Source organism: Lissotriton vulgaris, unplaced genomic scaffold (genome assembly GCF_964263255.1).
Source record: "Lissotriton vulgaris unplaced genomic scaffold, aLisVul1.2 SCAFFOLD_527, whole genome shotgun sequence".
NCBI lineage: Eukaryota > Metazoa > Chordata > Amphibia > Caudata > Salamandridae > Lissotriton > Lissotriton vulgaris.
In genome coordinates, this window is record NW_028247201.1 from 1,148,657 (window position 1) to 1,171,098 (window position 22,442).

Below are 22,442 nucleotides of genomic sequence, written 5' to 3' on the forward strand. Positions count from 1 at the left end.
GGGCGCTCCTGTGGTTGTTCAGGGCTTCCGTGGTTTTCCGGTTTTGCCAGGCTTTTTCGAGGCGTCTGCAGGAGCGCCTGGCTTCTTGTAGTTCCATGGTGAACCATGCGGCCTTCAGGGGGTGTTTGGTGGGGTGGCTGAGAGGTGTGAGCTTGCCGGCGCTGCAGGAGATCCAGCGGTGAGGTTCTTTGGCTGCGGAGTTGATCTTGGTTGTGGCGCAGAGGGGGTCGAGGAAGCGGCTGGTGTTGGTGTTCCTCTGTGATCTTGCTCCAGTTCCTTTGTGGATGGCGCTAGGCAGGCTTGGGTGGGGTGGAAGTGTTGAAGGTGAAGTGTATGCAGTGGTTGTCTGTCCAGTGCGGTTGGGTGGTGTGGCTGAAGCGGATGTTTGTCCCTCCTGCGAAGATGGGGTCGAGGGTGTCTTGCTCTGTGAGTGGGAGTGTTGACGGGCTGCTTCAATCAGAGGTTGGCAAGGTTTTCGAGAAGGGTGGTGGAATTGTGGTTGTTGAGGTGGAAGCTCAGGTCCCCAAGTAGTATGTAGTTCCTGGAGGCGATGGCATGGGATGCGATGAGCTCGGCGATGGTAGATGTGGACTGAGTGCGAGGTCCCGGGGTTCTGTAAGCGAGAGTGCTGCGTAGCGTGGCCCTGGGGCTGTTCTGGATCTGGAAGTGGAGATGTTCTGTGTTGGGGTTGCTCGTGCTGGAGGTGGAGAGTCGGAGGAGGGTCTTGTGTGCAATGGCAAGTCCTCCCCCAGGACGGTGGAGGCGGTCCTTTCTCTGGATCTTGTAGCAGTCAGGGATGGAGATGTCGGGCCGGAGGCGGGCTTGGTCCAGGTTTCCGCGAAGAAGACTTTGTCGGGCGAGAGGATGTCGATCAAATTCTGTCGTCCTGCTTTTTCTGAAATTTTGAATCCTCTTCATTATAAACTCTTCTTTTCCTCAGGTCAGTCAGGTAGCATTGGTATATTTTTTAATAAGGTCATTCCCTTTTCTCATGCAATAGAATGTGACCCACTAGTTAATCTTGCATCTATATTACAGGAATTTTCTTTATACCAGACTATCAGCTCCTCTTCTTTAGAGATTGCTAATTGTTCAGAACTCTGCTGCCTGGCTGCTACTAAACTTGCTTCCGCGTGGTTCCATAACAAGTCACTTAAAAGATGTTCATTTCAATTAAAAAACATGCATTATTCAAGGCACTACGGATTGTTCAAGCCTTTTCCAACATTCGGACTGTCTGTCTCAAACAGAGATTAGCTTAGAAGAGGGCACCACACCTATGGATTCCAGAAAAGTTAGATTCTCTTCTTTGTTTCATAGATCATGAAATCTGGTGTCTGTGCAGATTAGACCCATTTACCTCCTGCCTTAATACTTAACTACAGTTTTGTTTCTTTTTTTTTTACAAATTCTCTAGTAAGGTTATGCTCTGCCTTTTCTCTGTAGCCCTCCCATTATCCCTCCCACACCATGACAATTTCTGGAAGAGCATCTGTCCATCCTGCTTTAGGAGTGTAAGATATTGTAATATTATTTGGGGTGTGTGACTTTCTGCCTTAAGGAATTATCCCAATCCTTGTCAGGGTGAACCATCAAGTCACTAAATTAACCTGAGTTCAACCCCCGATAGCTATGGGACAAAGCAGATAGGCTTAATTTAGGGCAATGTGTTAAGTATTTATGCAGTACCAGAACAGTGATGTAGTCAAAACAATAAATAATTCCCCAATATTATCTTGCTCCCCCTCAACTCTCCCCCAGAGTTAATCTTGGTGACTGATGCATCTCTCCCAGGCTTTGTGGTGGGTTATCGGGTGAGATGATGATCAGAGGCCTCTAGTCTCCAGTAGAAGGACGGCTCTACATCAACCAATTGGAGCTAAAGGCAAACAGTCTAGTCCTGAAGGCCTTCCTGCCTTCCCTCAAGGGAGGCTGGTGCAAGCTTTTGTGAACAACAGCACAACCATGTGGTACTGTAACAAGCAAGTTGGTGTGGGGTTCTGTACCAGGAAGCTTTACAACTCTAGAGCTGGCTGGGACATCTGGGTCATATGACTGGTTGCTAACAAACTTGCAGGGTCCCTGAATGCAAGAGAGGATGAACTTAGCAGATGTTGTGGCTCACTGTCGTCGACCAATGGAGAGAGCCATTTCTATAGCTTTTCGCCACTGTCTGGAATTCAGGGGGGCAACAATCTTGCAGAAATCCAATGCGCAAAAGCACTCCTTAAGAGGCATAGTCTGTAATGGAACATGGGACTGCCTCACGCCTTGCCACTGCAACCTTTTTTTCCCCTGGGTCGGGTCCTAGTTATCCTAATAGCTCAGGATTGGGGTAGAAGAATATGGTACCCTGAATTTGTTTACATGAGCAACTATCCTCTGATCAGGGTACCACCATAGGATCTCCTATCTCAGTAGGTTGTGACAGGAGATTGAGCAGCACTAGCTCAGAAGAGGTCGCTCCCCCACACTCCCAAGGCTTTGGTAGGTTGTGACAGGAGATTGAGCAGCACTAGCTCAGAAGAGGTCGCTCCCCCACACTCCCAAGGCTTTGGTGACTCTGTGACCTGAGAACGCTTGAAAGCTGTCCTGCATTATCGTAGCGCCTTACAGCTAAGTCATCAGCGCGATCATTCCCCCGCATCACTGCCGCTGCCTGCATTGCGCGTTTTCCATTTATAGTGCATTGTGCGTTTACCATTCTGAGTGTTGCATAATTTAATCTGCGCATTGTTGTGTCCGCATTGTATCAGCAAAGTACTGTATGCCCCATTGTGCCTCTGTCTGTCCCCCAGGCTCGCCCAGTTTCGATTTATCCCACTTGCAGCCATTTTGTTGTTTGTTGTGCTTCCTAGCCCGTAGCTCCACCCCGCGCCCGCCTCCCAGCTGACCCTGCCCCCCACAGATAGTTGTTGTTCTGCCCCACCATCCCCTCGCCGTGACTCTCCTGACTAGCTCAGAAGAGGTCGCTCCCCCACACTCCCAAGGCTTTGGTGACTCCGTGACCTGAGAGCGCTTGAAAGCTGTCCTGCATTATCATAGCGCCTTACAGCTAAGTCATCAGCGCAATCATTCCCCGCATCACTGCCGCTGCCTGCATTGCGCGTTTTCCATTTATAGTGCATTGTGCATTGTGCGTTTACCATTCTGAGTGTTGCATAATTTAATCTGCGCATTGTTGTGTCCTCATTGTATCAGCAAAGTACTGTATGCCCCATTGTGCCTCTGTCTGTCCCCGAGGCTCGCCCAGTTTCGATTTATCCCACTTGCAGCCATTTTGTTGTTTGTTGTGCTTCCTAGCCCGTAGCTCCATCCCGCGCCCGCCTCCCAGCTGACCCTGCCCCGCCCCCCCTTCCACTATCCACATATGACAGATGCATTTGCGTGCAGCGTTCACGCGCAGCAGTCGCGCCCCATGCGCGCCGAAGGTGCGCCAAAGGTAAGCCCGTCTACGCACGTCCGCGCCTGGACCGCGCCCAGCGCCAGACCCCATGTCCCCCGCAAACCGCATTCCTCTCGCATATCATATGCGCCCTCCTAGCCCTTAACCCCGTACGCACACCACAATGCTATGAAGCTGCCCCAGGACGTACCCACGGTCCCTTCACCTGCCACTCCTGCAAGTTCGCCTGCATCAAGACCCACACCAAATCCACAAGCTCCAAACACAACTCCGACTCTAACCACCTGAAGTGCATCCTGCTGAACACCCGCTCGGTCCACAGACACGCCACTGAACTCTGGGACCTACTCGACACTGCGTCACCAGACATCGCCTTCATGGATGACCGCATCATCAGCACCCGACATTGCCATAGCCATCCCGGACACCTACAAGATCATCCGAAAAGACCGCACCAACCAAACAGGAGGAGGCAATGCCATCGTCCATAAGAACACCATCAGAATCACGACCAGCTTCGACGATAACCTCGCTACCGCCGAACACCTTCACCTCCAGATCCACACCGACCCCAGGACCACACTTAGAGGCACCCTCATCTACAGACCACCAGGAACCCGTATACAGTTCAACGAAGACATCACTGACTTCATCAGCCCACATGCCCTCCCCTCCGAGAACTACATTCTATTGGGAGACTTCAACTTCCATCTAGAAAAGAAAAATGACAGCAACACCACCACCCTTCTAGACAACCTAGCTAATCTTGGACTCAAACAACTCGTTAACACCCCCACCCATGTAGCCGGACATACGCTCGACTCCATCTTCACCTCCTGCAAACACATCTCCTTCGATCACACCACAGCTCTCCATTGGACGTACCACAGCTGTGTTCACTTCAGCTACAAAACTACCACGATCCACAACCCCCCACAACCCATTCCCCGAAGAAACTGGAACAAAATCACCACCGACCAACTCATCACATCGCTCAACCAAAACCCCCCCACCCTCTCATCGGACCCAAACGAAGCTGCCACCAAACTCAAACAATGGATTACTCACAGCGCTGACGAATTAGCACCTCTGAAAAACCAACAAACCAAACAGGGTAGTAAAAAGGCCCCTTGGTTTAACGACGACCTTAAAAAATCCAAGAAACTTTGCCGTACTTTCGAGAAAACATGGAGAAAAAACCCTACCACTGACAACCTGGCCTCCTTCAAAGCATCCACCCGCAAACACCACCAATTGATCCGATCCACCAAGAAAACAGCATTAAAGGATCGACTCGACAACAACGCCGTTAATAGCAAAGAACTTTTCAACATCGTAAAAGAATTTACCAACCCCACCGCAGCCTCAAACGACATTACTCCCTCCCAAGACCTCTGCGATTCGTTATCCTCTTTCTTCTACAACAAAATCGCCGACATACATAACAGCTTTGAGAACATTTCCAAAGAACAGTCCACTCCACCCGCCCCCGAACCTAAACCGCCCTCTAGCAACCTGAGCACCTGGAACCCAATCACCACTGATGACACCATCCGCCTAATGAACTCCATCCATTCAGGCTCGCCAAAAGATCCCTGTCCTCCCCACATCTTCAACAAAGCAGATTCCATCATCGCACCCCATCTCCGTGATGTCATCAACTGCTCCTTCAACTCCGCTACCTTCCCAGATAGCTGGAAACACGCCGAACTCAGCGCTCTCCTGAAGAAACCCACAGCAGACCCCTCGGAACTCAAGAACTACCGCCCCATTTCCCTCCTCCCATTCCCTGCCATAGTCATTGAGAAAGCCGTCAATAGCCAGCTCGCCGCCTTCCTTGAATCCAACAACTCTCTCGACCCATCACAATCCGGCTTCCGAACCAAACACAGCACCGAAACCGCCCTCATTGCAGCGACAGACGAAATCCGATCGCTACTGGACAACGGAGAAACGGTTGCCCTCATCCTACTAGACCTATCCGCCGCCTTCGACACAGTCTGTCATAGCACCCTCATACAACGCCTCAACGACGTCGGAATACAAGGAAAAGCCTTGGACTGGATCATCTCGTTCCTCGCCGGGAGAACCCAGAGAGTCCGACTCCCCCATTCAAATCAGAGGCCACCGAAGTCATCTGCGGAGTACCACAAGGATCGTCACTCAGTCCCACCCTCTTCAACGTTTACATGAGTCCTCTCGCATCCATCGCGCGACAACACAGCCTCAACATCATCTCCTACGCTGACGACACCCAGCTGATCCTCTCCCTCACCAAAGACCCCAACACCGCCAAAACCAATCTTCATGAAGGCATGAAAGAAGTAGCCGAATGGATGAAAAACAGCCGCCTAAAACTTAACTCAGACAAAACGGAAGTCCTCATCCTAGGATCATCCCCCTCTGCCTGAGACGACTCATGGTGGCCATCGGCCCTCGGCACAGCACCCATATCCACAGACCACGCACATAACCTAGGCTTCATCCTAGACTCCTCCTTCTCGATGACCAGACGAAGTCAACGCCGTCTCATCCTCCTGCTTCAACGTACTTAGTATGCTCAAGAAAATCTTCTGTTGGATCCCCACCGAAACAAGAAAGACGGTCACCCACGCACTGGTCACTAGCCGACTGGACTATGGAAACACCCTCTACGCCGGAACCACAGCCAAATTACAGAAAAAACTCCAACGCATACAAAATGCATCAGCCAGACTCATACTAGACATCCCTCGCCAAGCTCACATTACCGGCCACCTGAAAGACCTCCACTGGCTTCCCGTCCACAAGAGAATAACGTTCCGTCTCCTCACCCACGCACACAAAGCCCTCTACAAAATAGGACCTGAATGCCTCAACACGCGACTGTCCTTCTACACACCCACCCGCCAACTAAGATCCTTCAATCAAGCTCTTGCCGCAGTTCCGCGCATCCACAAATCCACCATGGGAGGAAGATCCTTCTCCTACCTGGCGGCTAAGACCTGGAATTCTCTCCCCACTCACCTCCGCCTCACACAGAACCACATTTCATTCAGAAAGGAACTTAAAACCTGGCTATTTTGTAACCTAGAGTAGACCTGAACAATTGACCTCTCACTGCTCAAAGTCCCAAGGGCACTGGAAAAGGGTATTTGTTGGTCCTTTCTGCCTTTCTACATCTTTCAGACCAGCCGTACTTGTTTAATTCACATGTTGTGATGAGGTTTATTAGAGGTTTGACATGTTTTCTCCCAAACTGTGATGTCACAGTGGGACCTTAATTAGTTCTCAACATTCTTCATGTGTAAGTCCTTAAAGCCTATGATTAGCTGCTTGCTGCAACTACTGGCCTTAAAGACATTCGTCCTCATTGTGATTACGCCAGAATTCCTCTGGGGAGACACACTTTGCTGAATAAACTTGTGAATAGAAGATGTTTTTCCTTCCTCCAAACCCTAAAGAAGTTGCTACTTTATGGTATGTGAATGTGGTTTTTAGGATTTCTAGCAACTGGCCTGCAAGAGGAGACTAATAGTTTCCTCAACATATCTTCAAAGAGTATCTACTGTTTTAGTCTTAATTTAAAACATTGGATTTTGAAAAAGATAGTGTTACTTTTGTTTATGCCCTGACAAACTAAATATAGCACCAAATCCTAGTTAACCTAAAAATCCTACGTTTCTTCTTATGACATGTCTTAGGCCTTGTGAGGATAGTAGACGGACAATAAGAACCGATGCTACAAAACCAGCTGTTAATCTCACTCAAAGAATCATTTGCTCCTTTATCTTCTCAGCATTCGTTGTATAACTTTCATTGGTCATAACCAGTAGTTTTGGAGCTCACTTTGTGAAAGCTACAAAGATATCAGTCTTTCCTCCTTGGAACCAGGTTGGACGACATTTTGAGAACTTAGATTGGTTCTCCTCATCCTCTGTTAAATCACCTGTGGTAAAGGTTGCTCATTTTTAGTTATATACTGTTAACGGTTATTATCCTTGTATATAGTCCTAGCATCAAATGTAAACTTGTTTAGCTTTCGCAGATAAAAATGTATAAGCCTTGTAAGAACCCAGAGATGTAGGGTAATCCTGCAATGGAGGAATTGTTCATATATCACATTGCTGTACTTTGATGAATGCTAACATTAATTTTTGTGGAAAGGATTGTGTTTTCTCTTTCCTTTCCTGTTCATGGTAACCCAGTCTTAAAAGTTATTGGAGACAGATGCTTACATTGTCTTTGTGAGAGCGCACACATGGATACCTCTAGTTTTTGAGATTTGTTTTTGCTATCTTTAGTGGTTTGTGATGCTGCCATGCATTGTCACAGTACGTGTGCTTTTTCCCAATAAACCGTATTTAAAATTGGTTACACTCAATTGGCCCATTTAACTTCTCCGTAAGATCATAGTAAATGTATGCAGGCAATGCTCTATTGGTTTGCCACTTGAATTCCTTCTGTGGACTGCAATATATATTTATTTTCCGTAGATTGGATAGTAAAAAAAAATTACAAAACCGTAATTTATTGAGTTTGTTATTGTCCATAGGGTATGCATGGAGTTCCATCAAATCCTGAAGACGTTTCAAGTATTCGACACAAAACCGAGACTGCTTCAAACAGCCAGGATTCTGGAGAAACAACTGAAGCTTCAACTCCAAAAGAAAATGCAGTTGCAAAGGGAGCCACAAGAGGAATGCTAGCCCCAAAGGAAACACCAGCCCCAAAAGAAACACCAACTCCTAAGGAAGCACCAGTCACAAAAGCAACACCCCCACAGAGGAAAAAGCCTGGCCCAAAGGAGGCAGCCACCCCAGAAGAAACACCAGTTTCAAAAAGAACATACTCCTCAAAAGGACTGTCCACACAAAAAGAAATGCCAGAATCAAAAGTGTCATCACCCCCAAAAGAAATATCTTCAAAATGCACTTTGGCCCCAAAAGAAGGGTCTGCTCCAAAATCAACATCAACTACAAAAGGCATGCCGACTTCAAAAGGAGCGTCTGTATCAAAAAGGGTGACGAAAGAGGTGGCGCCCTCGAAAAGGGCACCAAACTCAAAAGTGGCACCAGCATCAAAAAGAGTATCTGATTCTAATGCAACGGTCACCTCAAAACAAACTTCAATCATCAAACAGTCTACAACCACAAAACAGACTTCTAAACCAGCCTCCAGAAAGAAGGAATCCGCAACAGTAAATGGCACGCCAAACACACCTGTTGATGTTGATGCAAGTACTGAAACTAAATCAACAGAAAAAAAGTCCAGATGGAAAAGTGCAGGTTGGACTTGTGGGGAATGTTCTGAGTTGATTCCTGACAGGGAAACGTATGTATTTCACATGAAGAAAAGTCATGGAAAGGTAAGTTTTATTTTTTTATTTTTAATGTTTGGCGCATGCATTCATTTTAATTGATGATTGTTATTTGTTGGCATAATTCACTTTTAACCTTATTCATGTAAATGTAATACTTTTATGCAAATGTGTGTTTACAAGGCTTTTTAACATCGAAAACAAAGTGGTTACCAATTGAGCACAAAATTACAACCGTACATTGGTTTGACAATAGTGATAATGCTCACTATTGAGAATGATATCTATTTATTAAACTGTTCCTACTAAAAAAGCTTGTTCATTGTATATCACGTCAACCATATATAGAAAATAATTCATTTTATCACCAAAATTACTGTGTATAAACATCCGTGACCTTTAATAACTTTATACTTTATACTCCTACTCGTGTCGTACTTGTACTGTTTCGAATTGTGTTTTCAATAATACAATAAGAGGTTATCCCATTGGTCCCTTGGCGTAGCCAAATTAAAGACAGTTTGCAATATTGCAGTCGAGTTTTTTTGTGGTGGGAAAAAGATCCAGAAGTGTATATCCTTTGGCAGGTACTCCTCCCGTTATTGTGGTCGGCGTATTTCGGACCGAAATTGACCAGGAGCAGAAACCGTCTCAGAAGACAAGCTGCTGACAACACCTTCAGCACCTGCATCAAAGACACCCTCAAGGCCAACTTCAGTCCCGAAGAGTCAGTTGATACCCAAGCCTTCCTACGCTCCAGCTTCGGTTCAGAAGCGCCATTGCAGACAACCCTGTACTCTGCTGCATTCAAAAACTAGAAGCAGCCCCTTCTGCTGTATTCTAAGATGTGATTAACACCTGACGGAAACATATCCTCATTCATCCACAAACCAGAGAGATCTTCACCCAGCCTCCACCAAAGGGTCAAGCTCCTATTCCGCTTAAGAGGAACTTGTCTTTTGGAGAAGCTATTAGCCTTGAGCCTTCACCCCGGCTAAGACCAATAGGTACCAGCTCCTTACCTCGTAGACCCCATTCTCCTCTACTATCCTCTCCCCCTCCTTCTCTGTCCCCTCCCCCCTCCTTCACCCTCCCTCCCCTCCCAACATCACCCCAACCACAAGAGAACTCTCCTGAATCTCTAGAGAGTTGCCCACACTCTTCAATGGAGTGGGGAGAAGGGGGAGATAGTCTACACTACCCAGTGGATTCGTATGTGGCTCCATTTAACCCGCAGCCACATGATGATCCATGGGATGAAGTTTGTTAACCCTCCCGGGGATACTGATCCAGACCTTTAGCCTGTTAAACCATCCCGCAGGATGACACTGCCTCATACTATGAGGTTCTGCATCGGCCTGCCGCCTACCACAAAGTTAAAATGCATAAAGTCCAGGAGATAGAGGACTTCCTTATGGGGACCCTGTCCTCCACCAACCACTCCTTCCATTTTTTCCTTAGGTTGAATGGAATGTTCGAGACTGCTCGAGGCAATCTAGGAGCCGGATAAAGCCAGAATGGTCACCTCTAGGGTGGATAAGAAACATAAACCCTCTCCCTTCAGACAACGCATACATCAAGGGACAACTCCCTCTCAACTTTCTAGTGGTTCATATGGCCCAAGGCACCGGCGATGCACCTCCACCAGATAGTGAGCGCCGGAAAACAGATGCAACAGGATGTAGGTTGCCCTTAGCGACCCATTGGTGCATTGCCAACTCTGTCAGCCGTCTCTCTAGATATCATTGGGCACACTGGGACAAAATAGAGGAGCTCCTTCAACACCTCTGACCAGTAACGAGGCTAGAAGCTCATTTCTGAGGAGAAACTCATTTCCAACGCCACCATTCCATGTGCCCTTGCCTCAAGCTGAAACTGCTGTTAGTGGTATCAATTTTAGCTTCCTTATTCGACATACCTGGCTGCGAGACTCTGATTTCAGTCCAAATGTACAGTAGTATCTGCTCATCCCGCCCTTCGAACACCACTTTGGATCGCAGGTCGACCAGATGCTTTTAAAAATCTGAAAAGGACACAGATACCGTGAAAGCTATGAGAGTTCTCCCTGGGGTTCTTATGGGAAGTCCCAGTAAAGAGGGATATCCAAGACCACCTTCCCCAAAGCCACTACCTCCAATCAGAGATCGCAGGAACATACCAAAACTTTCACAGGGCTGTTCAAGGGAAGCTTATAGGGGAAACAACTCCCTTGGTAGAGGAAAAGGCGGAGCAACTAAGGGAGCTGCCTCTATCAAGTATTGGCTCATTTTTGCTTCCCTCAATCACACTACACCTGTTTGGGGAAGACTCCAGGGGTTTCTGGCACAGTGACAAGAGATCGATTTTGGAAAAGGGGGTGGTCATGGACAGAGTTTCTGAATGATGCAGAATACTCTTACCCAGTCAAGAGATCAGGGCTTGATCCATCACCGTTTTTTAGCTCACTGCACCATCCCAGCTCAGAACCTGGCTACATGCAAATTAGTCTGTTTCTGTCCCAGTGCATGATGGGAACAAGGCAAACCAAACTACCAAGCCAATTCTTATACTGGGAAGGAAACAAGCTTCCGGGGACCGGTTTCTGGCATTTCAGCCGTCGTCGGCCCGGCTTGCTTGAATCCTGATGGTGCAATGAGCAAGGGACTCACGTCTGAGTATACCCTCCCACACTTAGTGTGGACAAAATCGATTTTGGAAAAGGGGGTGGTGATGGATAGAGTTTCTGAATGATGCAGAATACTCTTACCCAGTCAAGAGATCAGGGCTTGATCCATCACCGTTTTTTAGCTCACTGCACCATCCCAGCTCAGAACCTGGCTACATGCAAATTAGTCTGTTCCTGTCCCAGTGCATGATGGGAACAGGGCAAACCAAACTACCAAGCCAATTCTTATACTGGGAAGGAAACAAGCTTCCGGAGACCGGTTTCTGGCATTTCAGCCGTCGTCGGCCCGGCATGCTTGAATCCTGATGGTGCAATGAGCAAGGGACCACGTCTGAGTATACCCTCCCACACTTAGTGTGGACAAAATCGATTTTGGAAAAGGGGGTGGTGATGGATAGAGTTTCTGAATGATGCAGAATACTCTTACCCAGACAAGAGATCAGGGCTTGATCCATCACCGTTTTTTAGCTCACTGCACCATCCCAGCTCAGAACCTGGCTACGTGCAAATTAGTCTGTTCCTGTCCCAGTGCATGATGGGAACAGGGCAAACCAAACTACCAAGCCAATTCTTATACTGGGAAGGAAACAAGCTTCCGGGGACCGGTTTCTGGCATTTCAGCCATCGTCGGCCCGGCTTGCTTGAATCCTGATGGTGCAATGAGCAAGGGACTCACGTCTGAGTATACCCTCCCACACTTAGTGACAAGAGATCACCTCAGATCAGTCAATCTTCTCCATCATAGGGCAGGGTTACGGCTTACTGCAAACCCACCAAAACATCCCTCCACACAGACACGCTCTCTCTCCAGAACATGATTGTGTCTTTCAAGAATTTGCAGCCATCCTCACCCAAGGGATCCATAGGCCTGTGCCACCGCACCAACGGGGTAGAGGAATGTACTCCCTGTATGTCCTTATTCCAACCAAAGAAGGATGAGTTACTACGGCCCATTCTCAACCTCATGCCCCTCAACACAACATACTCTCGGAGCACTTGCACATGCTCCAGGATGTCATCACTTTATTGCAGCAGGGCAACTCTTTAAATAAATAAACTTCATGACTGCACTCCACTTAACGGATGCCTACTTTCACAACCCCATCCCTGCATGTTGCTCATACCTCAGTTTTGTAGTAATTAGCCAGCTTTTTCAGTTCAAAAGGCTGGCTTTTGGGATCACCACAGCACCCCAGGTGTTGCTGTTATTGATGTGGCTTTGATTCACATCCTGGGCTGCTCCCTTATCGTCCCTTATCCCCACCCATGCCCTCTATGAAAATTCTGTATCTTAACGTCTGCTCTCTAGCTAAACACTATATGGAGATATATGACCTAATACAGGACCAATTACCTGATGTTTTTTTCTAACTATAACCTGGCTTTCCGATGTTATGGTAGCTGAACCTGGTTTAGCACTCCCGCTGGGTTTTAGTATTTCGACTTTAAATAGGAAATCCAGAGGTGGTGGCATCGCTGTTATTTTTAAATCTTGCTACCACTGTTCATTTGTTAAGGAGGATGTGGTTGGCTGCGAATGCGGTCGCTTCGGAATCTCCTTTTATCGCTCACTCTACCATGACAGGACTGTTAGTACATCGGCCCCCTGGGCCAACCAAGGAGTTTAAATCCGCTTTTTTGATGGCCATTGGCTCCCTGGCATTGACTGCAGCTAACCTCAGTATTGTAGGATATCTGAATTTGCATTTTGACAGCTTTTCTGACCCTGAAATTAGCAGTTTACTTGCAGATTTTGCCGCTTGCCAATTGTCAGTTCCTTATTGGCCCTACTCATATTGCTGGTCACTTGCTTGATCCCAATTTTTCCAACATCTCCTCCCTCACTGTCATGACACCTAGTCCGGTTGTGCTGGTCTGACCATTTTTTGGTCTCTGTCTCTTCTGCTGTCTAATCCTATGTATAGAGCTGATCCAAAGGCTTCTTTAGACGCCGTTGGCATAGATTGAATCTGGAGGATTTACATGCCCTATTGTCACTTAGTCCTTCTAGTCTTTCTAGTAACCCTGATTTGTCGTATGAAACACTTTGCGACTGTATTCTCCATGGTTTAGACTCCCTTATTCCAGCTAAATGGTATAAAGGGCCGTTGCTCTAATTCTAACCTGTGGTTTAATGATTCTCTGGCCGCCATAAGCAAATCCTGGTAAAAACTGGAATGGGCCTGGAGAAGGGATTATGACCTTATGGCCAAGAATTGCTACCCGGATGCGATCAAGAGCTATCACAAGGCCTACACTTTGTACGGGCGGCCGATTTCACCATTGAAATTAAGTTCAGCAATAATCCAGCAAAGTGTATTTTTAAAATACTTAATGATCTTAAAAGTAGGAAATTCTCCACTACTTCTGTGATTAAGTCTGGGCAGCAGTGTGAGGATCTGGCCACTTTTTTTGTTAAGAAGGTGGAAGCCATTTATAGGTCTTTTCCTGTGGACACTACATGTCTTGCTGTTTCGCACGGGCCTCCTCCCATTGATACTCTGGCAGCCATCCCTCCCATCTCACAGGATGAGTTTCTCCTATTAAGTAGGAAAGTTAAATCTGGCTCTCCCACAGATCCCCTGAAGCCGGCCCAGTTTAGGGATTCCCTATCTGTGCTTCTTGCACCATTGTGCCAGGTAATTAACACCTCCCTTACCACAGCAGTTGTCCGTAGGCTGTGGAAACAGGCGAGGGTAGTCCCTCTACTCAAGAAACCTTACTGGATCCGGGATAATTGAAAAATATCCGCCCTATATCGTTATTGCCATGAGTAGCTAAAATTGCTGAGGCACACACCAATAACACCCTCACGTGCTTTCTGAATAACAACAGCTTCTTGGATCTGTCCCAGAATGGCTTCCGCCCTAGTCACAGCACGGAGACAGCTCTCCTATCTGTGACCGAACATCTGTGGACCATTCTGGATGCTCGGCACACGGCGGCACTGATACTGCCCCTTTTAAGATTTATATTAAATAAAATAGATTTCACAAGCACAGCACAATCACTGTGCAGGCGAAACCTAAAAAATGGGATCACAAAACACACTTGCATTTCTCATAGACTTTTGTGTTACACTTAGCAACAAAAGGATGAATGGATTATATTGAAATACCACAGCAATGTACATTAGACAATGTCTAGGATAGAGTTGAAATCCCCACCCATGAGCCACAGGACATGCCTTCAGGATAATAATATTGTATAGAGGCCACAAAGGAATTTATTCTGCTCTGTTAGGGGCATAAATTGACCCCAGAAATAGGGGTTGTCCATTAAATTTACCCTTTAGGAAAACATAATGCCCTACGGAGTCGATCGCTACCTCTTCTTCTTCCCAAGGGTTCCCTGCCTTCACACAAATCAATACATCTCTAGCCAGGGAGGAGAAATGTGTGCTGTACACAAACGAGCAGCCTCCAGGCTTGTCAAATGTGTCACCTGGAGTAGGGTAATACCGGCAGACCTACGCTGTAGATATGTGTAAATGGAATACCGCCGCGGGGGTATGTATCCCTCTTACATTCCAGGTAATGATTTTTACGCTGGTCATGGGATAGGGTTATAACAGTAGAGCTCAGTCAGTAGAGCAGATATGCAGTGTCAATGTGTACAATAAGGCAGCATGTCACTAGGCATGGTAGTAACCGTACGGGGGAAACCAACACTTCTATAGCTAAGTCCTGAAACTACATAAGAGCAATCCCTTAACAGGAGTTTACCCAAACAGAAGTGCCCAACCATGGCAACTAACACTTAGTCATGTGTTGACTCTGAGAGGGGGCGGGCAAGTACTGAAAAGGCCCAAGTAGCCTTCCCCCCTGGTGAGTAACGCTATGTAGTAGCAAGAGGGAGTCTCACCATGTATGTATAGCGTAGTGTGGACTCATGTCTTATGATGTCAGGAAGTGGGCGTAAAGCGCTAAGGAGGTGCGTACCAAGCGGGTGATGGAGGCCAAATCGAAACAGGACAGTCATATAACCGTGTTTGAGGTGGTACATCAGGAAGGTGCTGCGAGTCAGAGGGCTATGCTGGTAAGGAGTCAGCGTGCCAATTCCCCCCCTCGACCCCCCCCCCCCCCCATCACACAGCACATATTGACCTTCAGACAAAATCTGCTCTGGATCTGGGGCATTAATCGATGAGGCCTGCTGACGCAATCCCCCGCCCCTACCTCTCCGACGACTGCACAGAGGGGTCCTCAAGTTGTCTAGATGATGTGGATAATCTAGTTTGTTCCAGCCAATTCCAAGCATCGAAGGGGAAGTCAAAAAAGCAAGCTGTACCATTCCTGATCACCCGTAGCTGGGCCGGGAAGAGCAATGAGTAGCGCAAGTCGAGGTTCCACAGTTGGAGCTTCACATTCCCAAAAGAGGCTTGCCTCTTTTGTACTTGGGTGGTATAGTCCGGGAAGCATCGGCCCTGGATGCCACCCCATCTCTCTCAGTATTGCGTCTCTATCTCAAATATAATAAGCAAAATAGGAAGGGTCGGGCGTGGCTTAGCCGGCGATCATAGCGGTCGTTTAGAGCGCGAGCTCCGGTCAGCCTGAATATATCCTGTCTTACTATCCTGGCCCTGGGCATCCGAAGGGGCTCCCTGCAGGTGGAATCGGCAGCTGAAACACTGGGCTGGGATCGGTGGCGATTATATGCCAGTAGCTGCTCTGGTGACGGTGCAGAGACCCGAAAACGCTGCAAGTCCTGGAGGGTCCGGTGGGGCCTAGTCAGCCGGGACCTCGATTTTTGGGACGGCCCGGTCCGGGCGTGCCTGCTGGTGCCAGCGGGGAGTGGAGCATCAATTACAGCCCATATCTTTTGTTGGGCTGTAATTGACGGCGGCGAAGACCGGGTGGCGGCCCTGGTGACGGCGATCCATCGGGGCAGCACGATTGGTCCTGCAGGGTCCGGCGACGCCTAAGACGCCGGGACCTCGATTTTGGTGCTGCCCAGACCGAGTGAGCCTGCGGGCGCTGACTGTGAGAGGGACGTGGAGCCCGTACCCTCCGGGGGGATCCGAGTGGTTAGTGACCCCCCCCCCGCCCCCACACCTCATTACACCCCTGCCCTTGGCTGCAGAAGTGGCACCCTGCTGGGAGATCAGTGGGGAGGCACCAGAGGTGGCCGCGGTGGGAGAGGGCCGACATCTTGCGTCCCCCTGCACCAGTGGGAGTGGCTATCAGCCTGACAGCCGAAAAATAGCTGCGGGCTGAGGGGGGCTCCAGTTGACGCAGAAAGAGCAGCTGTCCCGTCTTGGTCATCCGGAACTGGTGGCTCCGGCCTGTGCTGTGCGGAGGGGATCCCCATTGGGTGCTCCGGTGCGGCCTACACAGCCGGTCCTTGATTTTGGAGGGTCCGGGCTGGAGTGGATCTGCCGACGCCACAGTGAAAGAGACGCCACCTTGGGGCCTGCCTCGGGGGCAATGGAACGCATCTAGCCCGCGTGGTCCCTGCCGGGTGCCGGCGGTGTGGAGTGATACATGACGCAGCTGAGCTGGGCCTGAATCCTGGTGTGGCCTGTGGATTGCATCGCCCTGTCGTGCTGCACATCCATCGCAGCGGTGGGAGAGCGCCCCGGAGGAGGAGACATGGCTTTGCCCTGAGTCGTGTGACGGAGGAGACAGGCGGTGAGTGAGGCGCGCCCGCACTGGGAATTTGGGGGTCAAATCGGGCCCCAGTGGGGAGGCGACTGGGATACCTTGAGGCTGGCGGAGACCCGCAGAGGGCCAATTTGGGCGAAAGGTGCCTCTGCCAGGGCCCCTGAGACAGTGGAGCACGCGGCTGGCAACTGACTTGCTGAAGCACGGTGTTGGTGCGTGAGGAGGCGGAAGGCGAAGGGATAACTGCCCATAGCGCTTGCAACGGCCTGTTTACCCCTAGGCAATTGTCCACCCACTGGGAGAGTTCATAGCCCACATACCGCTACCTGAGCGCCATGACACGAGGAGGTGCTGGAGGGGGACAGGCAAGCAGGGGACTATCGATAAATACACAGCAGCAGTGGGTCCAGGTGGCCCCCCGGTGCCCGCCCCAGACAATGCGGCACTGCTTGCCGCGATCACGCAATTGAGGGATATGCTCGACGCAAAAATCGGAGCAGTCTGGGCTGATGTCACTCTTCTCCGCCAGGTACTCCGGAATGCGGTGGAGCGCATTGCTGGTGCGGAGACTCGGATATCTGCAGTGGAGGACTATTGTGTTTTTATCTAGGAACCAGAATCAATATTACCATTTTATGCCTGTGTACGGCTATAATCAATAATATCCATATAATGGCATAAGAATCAGATCCATATTTTAGTAAATCGCCCTTGCAGTCTAAGGCACGGCAAAAGCTACTTCCTTAGATTCTTAGAAAGCACAACGAGTTCTTTCAACACACCAAACCTCCAGCAACCTGGGAAATCCCCATGTGCTTTGTTTTGATTTGTAATAGAACTCCTGCGAGCACTGTTAGAACAGCCAGTTCTTAGTGACATCTTTATTGACGTATTATGTCCAAACCTTACGTCAAACTCGGCACCTTTCAGGTATAAATATACCAACGATGCCTTAAGCAAACACAAGGTGGTGGTTTTGGAGCAGAGCAGCTATCTACTTGCCGAGAGCCCAGCTGATTTGAAAACCCCACGGGCTTTGCCCCTCCTCTTTGACGCGCTGAGAAAGACGCTGTCTTTTCTCCTGCCGAGAAAATCCAGCTTGGGCGTTTCCAGCCTACCCTTGCGGGTGACTGGGATATTGAGTCCTGAGAGAGAGATACCAGACCTCCTACATTCTATTCCCAAGGTACAGTGCTGACTAAACCCTTAGAGAGAATTCTTGTGTCAGATTCTTGGCAAAACCAACTTAACTTATACTGCTACTTACTTACTCCTTCCCACGTATTAGGCTTAGGTCCGGTACACCGGGGTAGGCGTATTTTAGTAGCACCAGTTGAGCCTGTTAGCCAATGTATATATGTATGTATATATTTTATCCATTTTATCCATTTTAAAGTATCTTAGGGCTAAGAAACCATATCCATGCTTTTACAGTATTATTTCATAATACTCCTTTTACTGTACGTACTTTGCTTTATATTAAGTATTGCAATTGTGGCAATTCATTTCTCTTGCATGAGAAGGAAGACTGCTCAATTAATAATACCTTTTATTGAAAACGCCCGTCTCTCTATTCTCTGCACTCTGGTGAAACTAAGAATGCACATCTGACTAAGTGAAATAGCTGTCTATTGTTTTCACACGACTCTAGAGATTTACTCTTATTCTGAGAGAGCAAAGTTGACATGTTATATGGTTCTCGGAAGCTGAATCCCTTCTTGTCTGAGCCAGGGAAGCTGATCCCTTCCTATTCATTCAAGAAAGTTTCCAGTGACCTCTGAGCGAGCTAGTTAACCTAAATTAAGTTTAACATAGTCAGTAGAGACCTAGATGACCTCAGTCCTACGTCTACACTGCTGCGCAGAGCCTAATTGGAAAATAGGAACTACACTACAGGACGATGTACCTACCCTTAAACGGAAAGTCACAGAAATGGAGAAAGTGCAGAAGGGCTTGGTCCTGAGGGTGGAGGACGCGGAAGGACGGGCCTGACGCAACAACCTGCACTTTGTTGGCTTTCCGGAAGGATGTGAGAGTGGCCACACGGAGTCCTTCTTGGCGCAATGGCTGGAGAGCTGGATCCAGGCGGACACTCTATCTAGATACTTCGGGGTGGAGAGAGCTCATCGGGCGCTGGTGCAGAAGCCCCCGGTCGGGGCACACCCGAGACCGATCATAGCCAAATTTTTGAACTATGCAGACCGGGATACTATCCTGAGGCAAGCAAGATCTAAGGGCACACTCACCTATGATAATGCCACCCTCATGATCTTCCCGGACTATACAAGATTGGTGCAGCAGCAACGCCAGTCATTCATTGCAGCCAAGGCCCGTCTCCGAGACCTGAAACTACAATATGCGCTGCTCTACCTGGTGCGGCTGCAGGTGGTCTACAAATCCCGATCGCTGTTCTTCGACACTCCGGAAGAAGTGTTTCAGTGGACTGATGAGACTGTGAAAATTCGGCTTAACACTGCCAAAGAAGGAGAATCGGACTCTTCATCGAGTGGATTAGTCAGGGAGGGTCTGCGGAGTCAGCGTCGGCGACGTGGAAGATCACGATCAGGCGGGAGGTCGTGCTCGGGCTCTGCCGCTCTGCAAGAGGACCCGATACAGACACAGCAGTCAGGAGTGTATTGAGGACAGAGAGACATATATGTCGATCAAGTATTTATGATGCATATGGAAGCCCAGGGCAATGTTGATTTAGGTTGGAAACCCGCCCATCAGTATGGGAGGGTGGGTGTGACAGCCTAGTTCCGATGGGTTGTAACTGGGGGATTCATTGGAGGATGCGGCACTGGCTCCCCGGTTGGGGGCTTGTCCGCCATCCGTCCGCGACAGGTGCTTCCATGTTTAGGAGGTGCGGGGTGGGTGGTAGGGGGGGAAGGGAGTTTTTGGGGTGTTGGGCTTTGCCTGCGTGCGCTCCGTGTCCAATTGTTTGCCTTGTACCATGCTGGCTGGACGGTAGGACCCTTAGGTCCACTTATGCTACACTTATGCTACGCTGTTCAAATGCCCACTGCGAGAGGGAGGGCGGGTAGGCCCCGGGTCGATAGGAATCATGAGCTGGAATGTGAGGGAGATGCTGGACAAAATTAAGCGGGGAGCGGTGTTTCAGTACGCCAAAAGGGCGGGGGCGGATGTTCTTCTGTTGCAGGAAACACACATACTGGGCACCAAGGCACTGTGGCTGCAGCGCTCAGGCTACACACAAGCCTTTCACTCTGGCTTCACAAGGGGCTCTAGGGAGGTGGCGCTCCTAATACACCGTAGAGTGCCATACATACACAAGCATGCCTGGACGGACACACAGGGTAGGTACGTAGTGGTACAGGGGGAGCTAGGTGGAGATAGGGTGACATTTGGTAGTGTATATGCTCCTCCCCCGCTTCAGTGGTCACTGGCTGAAAAGTTGCTATCCCTGTGGAGTGAGGTGCCCGACTCTATGTCCATAATGGGGGGAGACTGGAACGATGTTCTAGACAAAGGCTGCGATAGGTGGCGATGTGGTGCAGTGGTGCAGGACCAAGGGCATGAAGGAACCACCACAAGATTATCAGCGTTGGTCACGGGGCTTGATTGGCTGGACGCTTGGCGATATAAACACGGCGCACGACAGGATTATAAACACTTCTCGGCGGCGCGAGACTCGTTACTTTAGACTAGACTATATTTTTGTCCCAATGGTGAGTGCCTCTTGCATTGTCTCGGCGGAGATTTTGCCGCGGGCCCTTTCGGACCACTCCCCGGTGCTCGTCTCGCTTCACGTGGGCCCAGCCAGGCAGCCATTCCGGTGGCGGATGTCGGCCTGGCACTTAACCTTGGACGACTATAAAGCGCACCTGACGGTTGAAATAGACCACTACCTGTCTGTGAACGAGGGGTCGGTGGACTCTCCGTCTGTTCTCTGGGAGGCGCTACGTGGCGTGGATATATCCTGGTGCGCGGCGGCCCGGAGAGAGACGCTGCGACCTAGTGCGACGGGAGGCTGAATTAGAGACGCTGGAGCGCAGGGCTCGGGAGGTCGATGGTGGGCCATGCGCAACGATGGTACTAGCGCAACAACAATATGCGTCGGTCCTAATGGACGAGGCGCGGCAGGCCTGGTTGGCAACTCGCAGCCAGGTCTACCAGTGGGGCGATAAATCATGTAAAATGTTGCATCATCTATGCCAGGGTATTATGCATGCCCAGCCGCTGCCTCGGATAGTGACCCCGGAGGGGGAGCCTATGTTGGATCCAGCGGAGATAGCAGAGAGCTTTGCCTGGTATTTTGAGGCGTTGTATGCCCCCCGGGAGTGCTTAGAGGCTGGTACAGTCCAGCGCTTTATTGACGACCTCCCGCCAAAGTGAGTCTCGGATGAGGTGAGGGACCTGCTGGACAGGCCCCTGACAGATGATGAGTTGGGTGCCGTGCGGGGAGAATTGAACCCGGGCAAGGTGCCAGGTCCTAACGGGTTTCCCAGTGAGTTTTTCCGGAGATTCTCTGTCCAATTGGGCCCGCTCCTTCGGCCGGTAATTGAAGAGTCATGCGAGAGCGGGCCGCTCCCACCGGATTGGGGTCACGCCGAGGTTGTAGTATTTCTAAAGCCTGGGAGGCCCCCCGAGGGCCACGCATCCTATCGTCCGATATCGCTCCTTAACACCGAAGCCAAGATCTTAGCGAAGACCCAGGCTACTAGACTCAAACCACATATCTCGGCTCTGATTCACCCGGATCAGGCGGGGTTTATGCCACAAAGGGCCACCCGCCATAACATCAGACGGGCTCAGGTAGCGGTGTCGGCTTAGAGCGGGTTGGGGGAGCCGGCCGCGCTGTTCCTGGCGGATATGGATAGAGCCTTCGATTCCCTCAGCTGGACATACCTCTTTGCCCTACTGAGCCGACTGAATCTCGGCCCACGCTTCCTGGCGTATGTCCAATTGTTATACACTGGTCTCACCGCTTCGGTGCGTGTAGGAGGCGCGATATCTCGCTCGTTCCCGGTCCGGAGATGGACGGGGCAGGGCTGTCCCCTCTCCCCGTATTTATTTGCGCTCGCCATGGAGCCCCTCACGGCATGGGTACGCATTGATGCTCAACTCAGGGGATTCCGATGGGCGCCCGGCCTTACCGACCGAATAGCGTTGTACGCTGACGATGTCCTGTTCTTTCTCACTGCCCTGGACCGTTCCGGACCGCGATTGCTGCGTATTCTACAAATCTTTAGTGAGACCTCGGGCCTATACACGAATCCAGGCAAATCCACGCTGTGGCTGCTGGGAGACCAGTGGACAGTGGGAGACTGGGCGTCGGGCCTCCGGGTGGTAACGGGCAGAGTGAAATACCTGGGAGTCTTTTTATCTGAAGATGCAGCTGTATCCCGGGAGCGCAACATCGCTCTGGTGTGGGACCAGGTGCGCGAGGAGATGAAGGTGAGGGCACGGATGCCGCTATCTATTCTCGGCCGGTCTGCCATTTTCAAA

General features: G+C 49.7%; 1 protein-coding gene across 1 annotated transcript in view; it reads left to right on the forward strand.

The window, feature by feature from the left end:
* ZNF592 (zinc finger protein 592) overlaps nt 1-22,442 on the forward strand; it is a 332,527-nt gene that overhangs the window by 294,412 nt on the left and 15,673 nt on the right. The window contains exon 8 of the mRNA XM_086949655.1: nt 7,941-8,753. Within this exon, the coding sequence (XP_086805781.1) occupies nt 7,941-8,753 (813 nt within the window). The remainder of the gene's footprint in view (nt 1-7,940; nt 8,754-22,442) is intronic.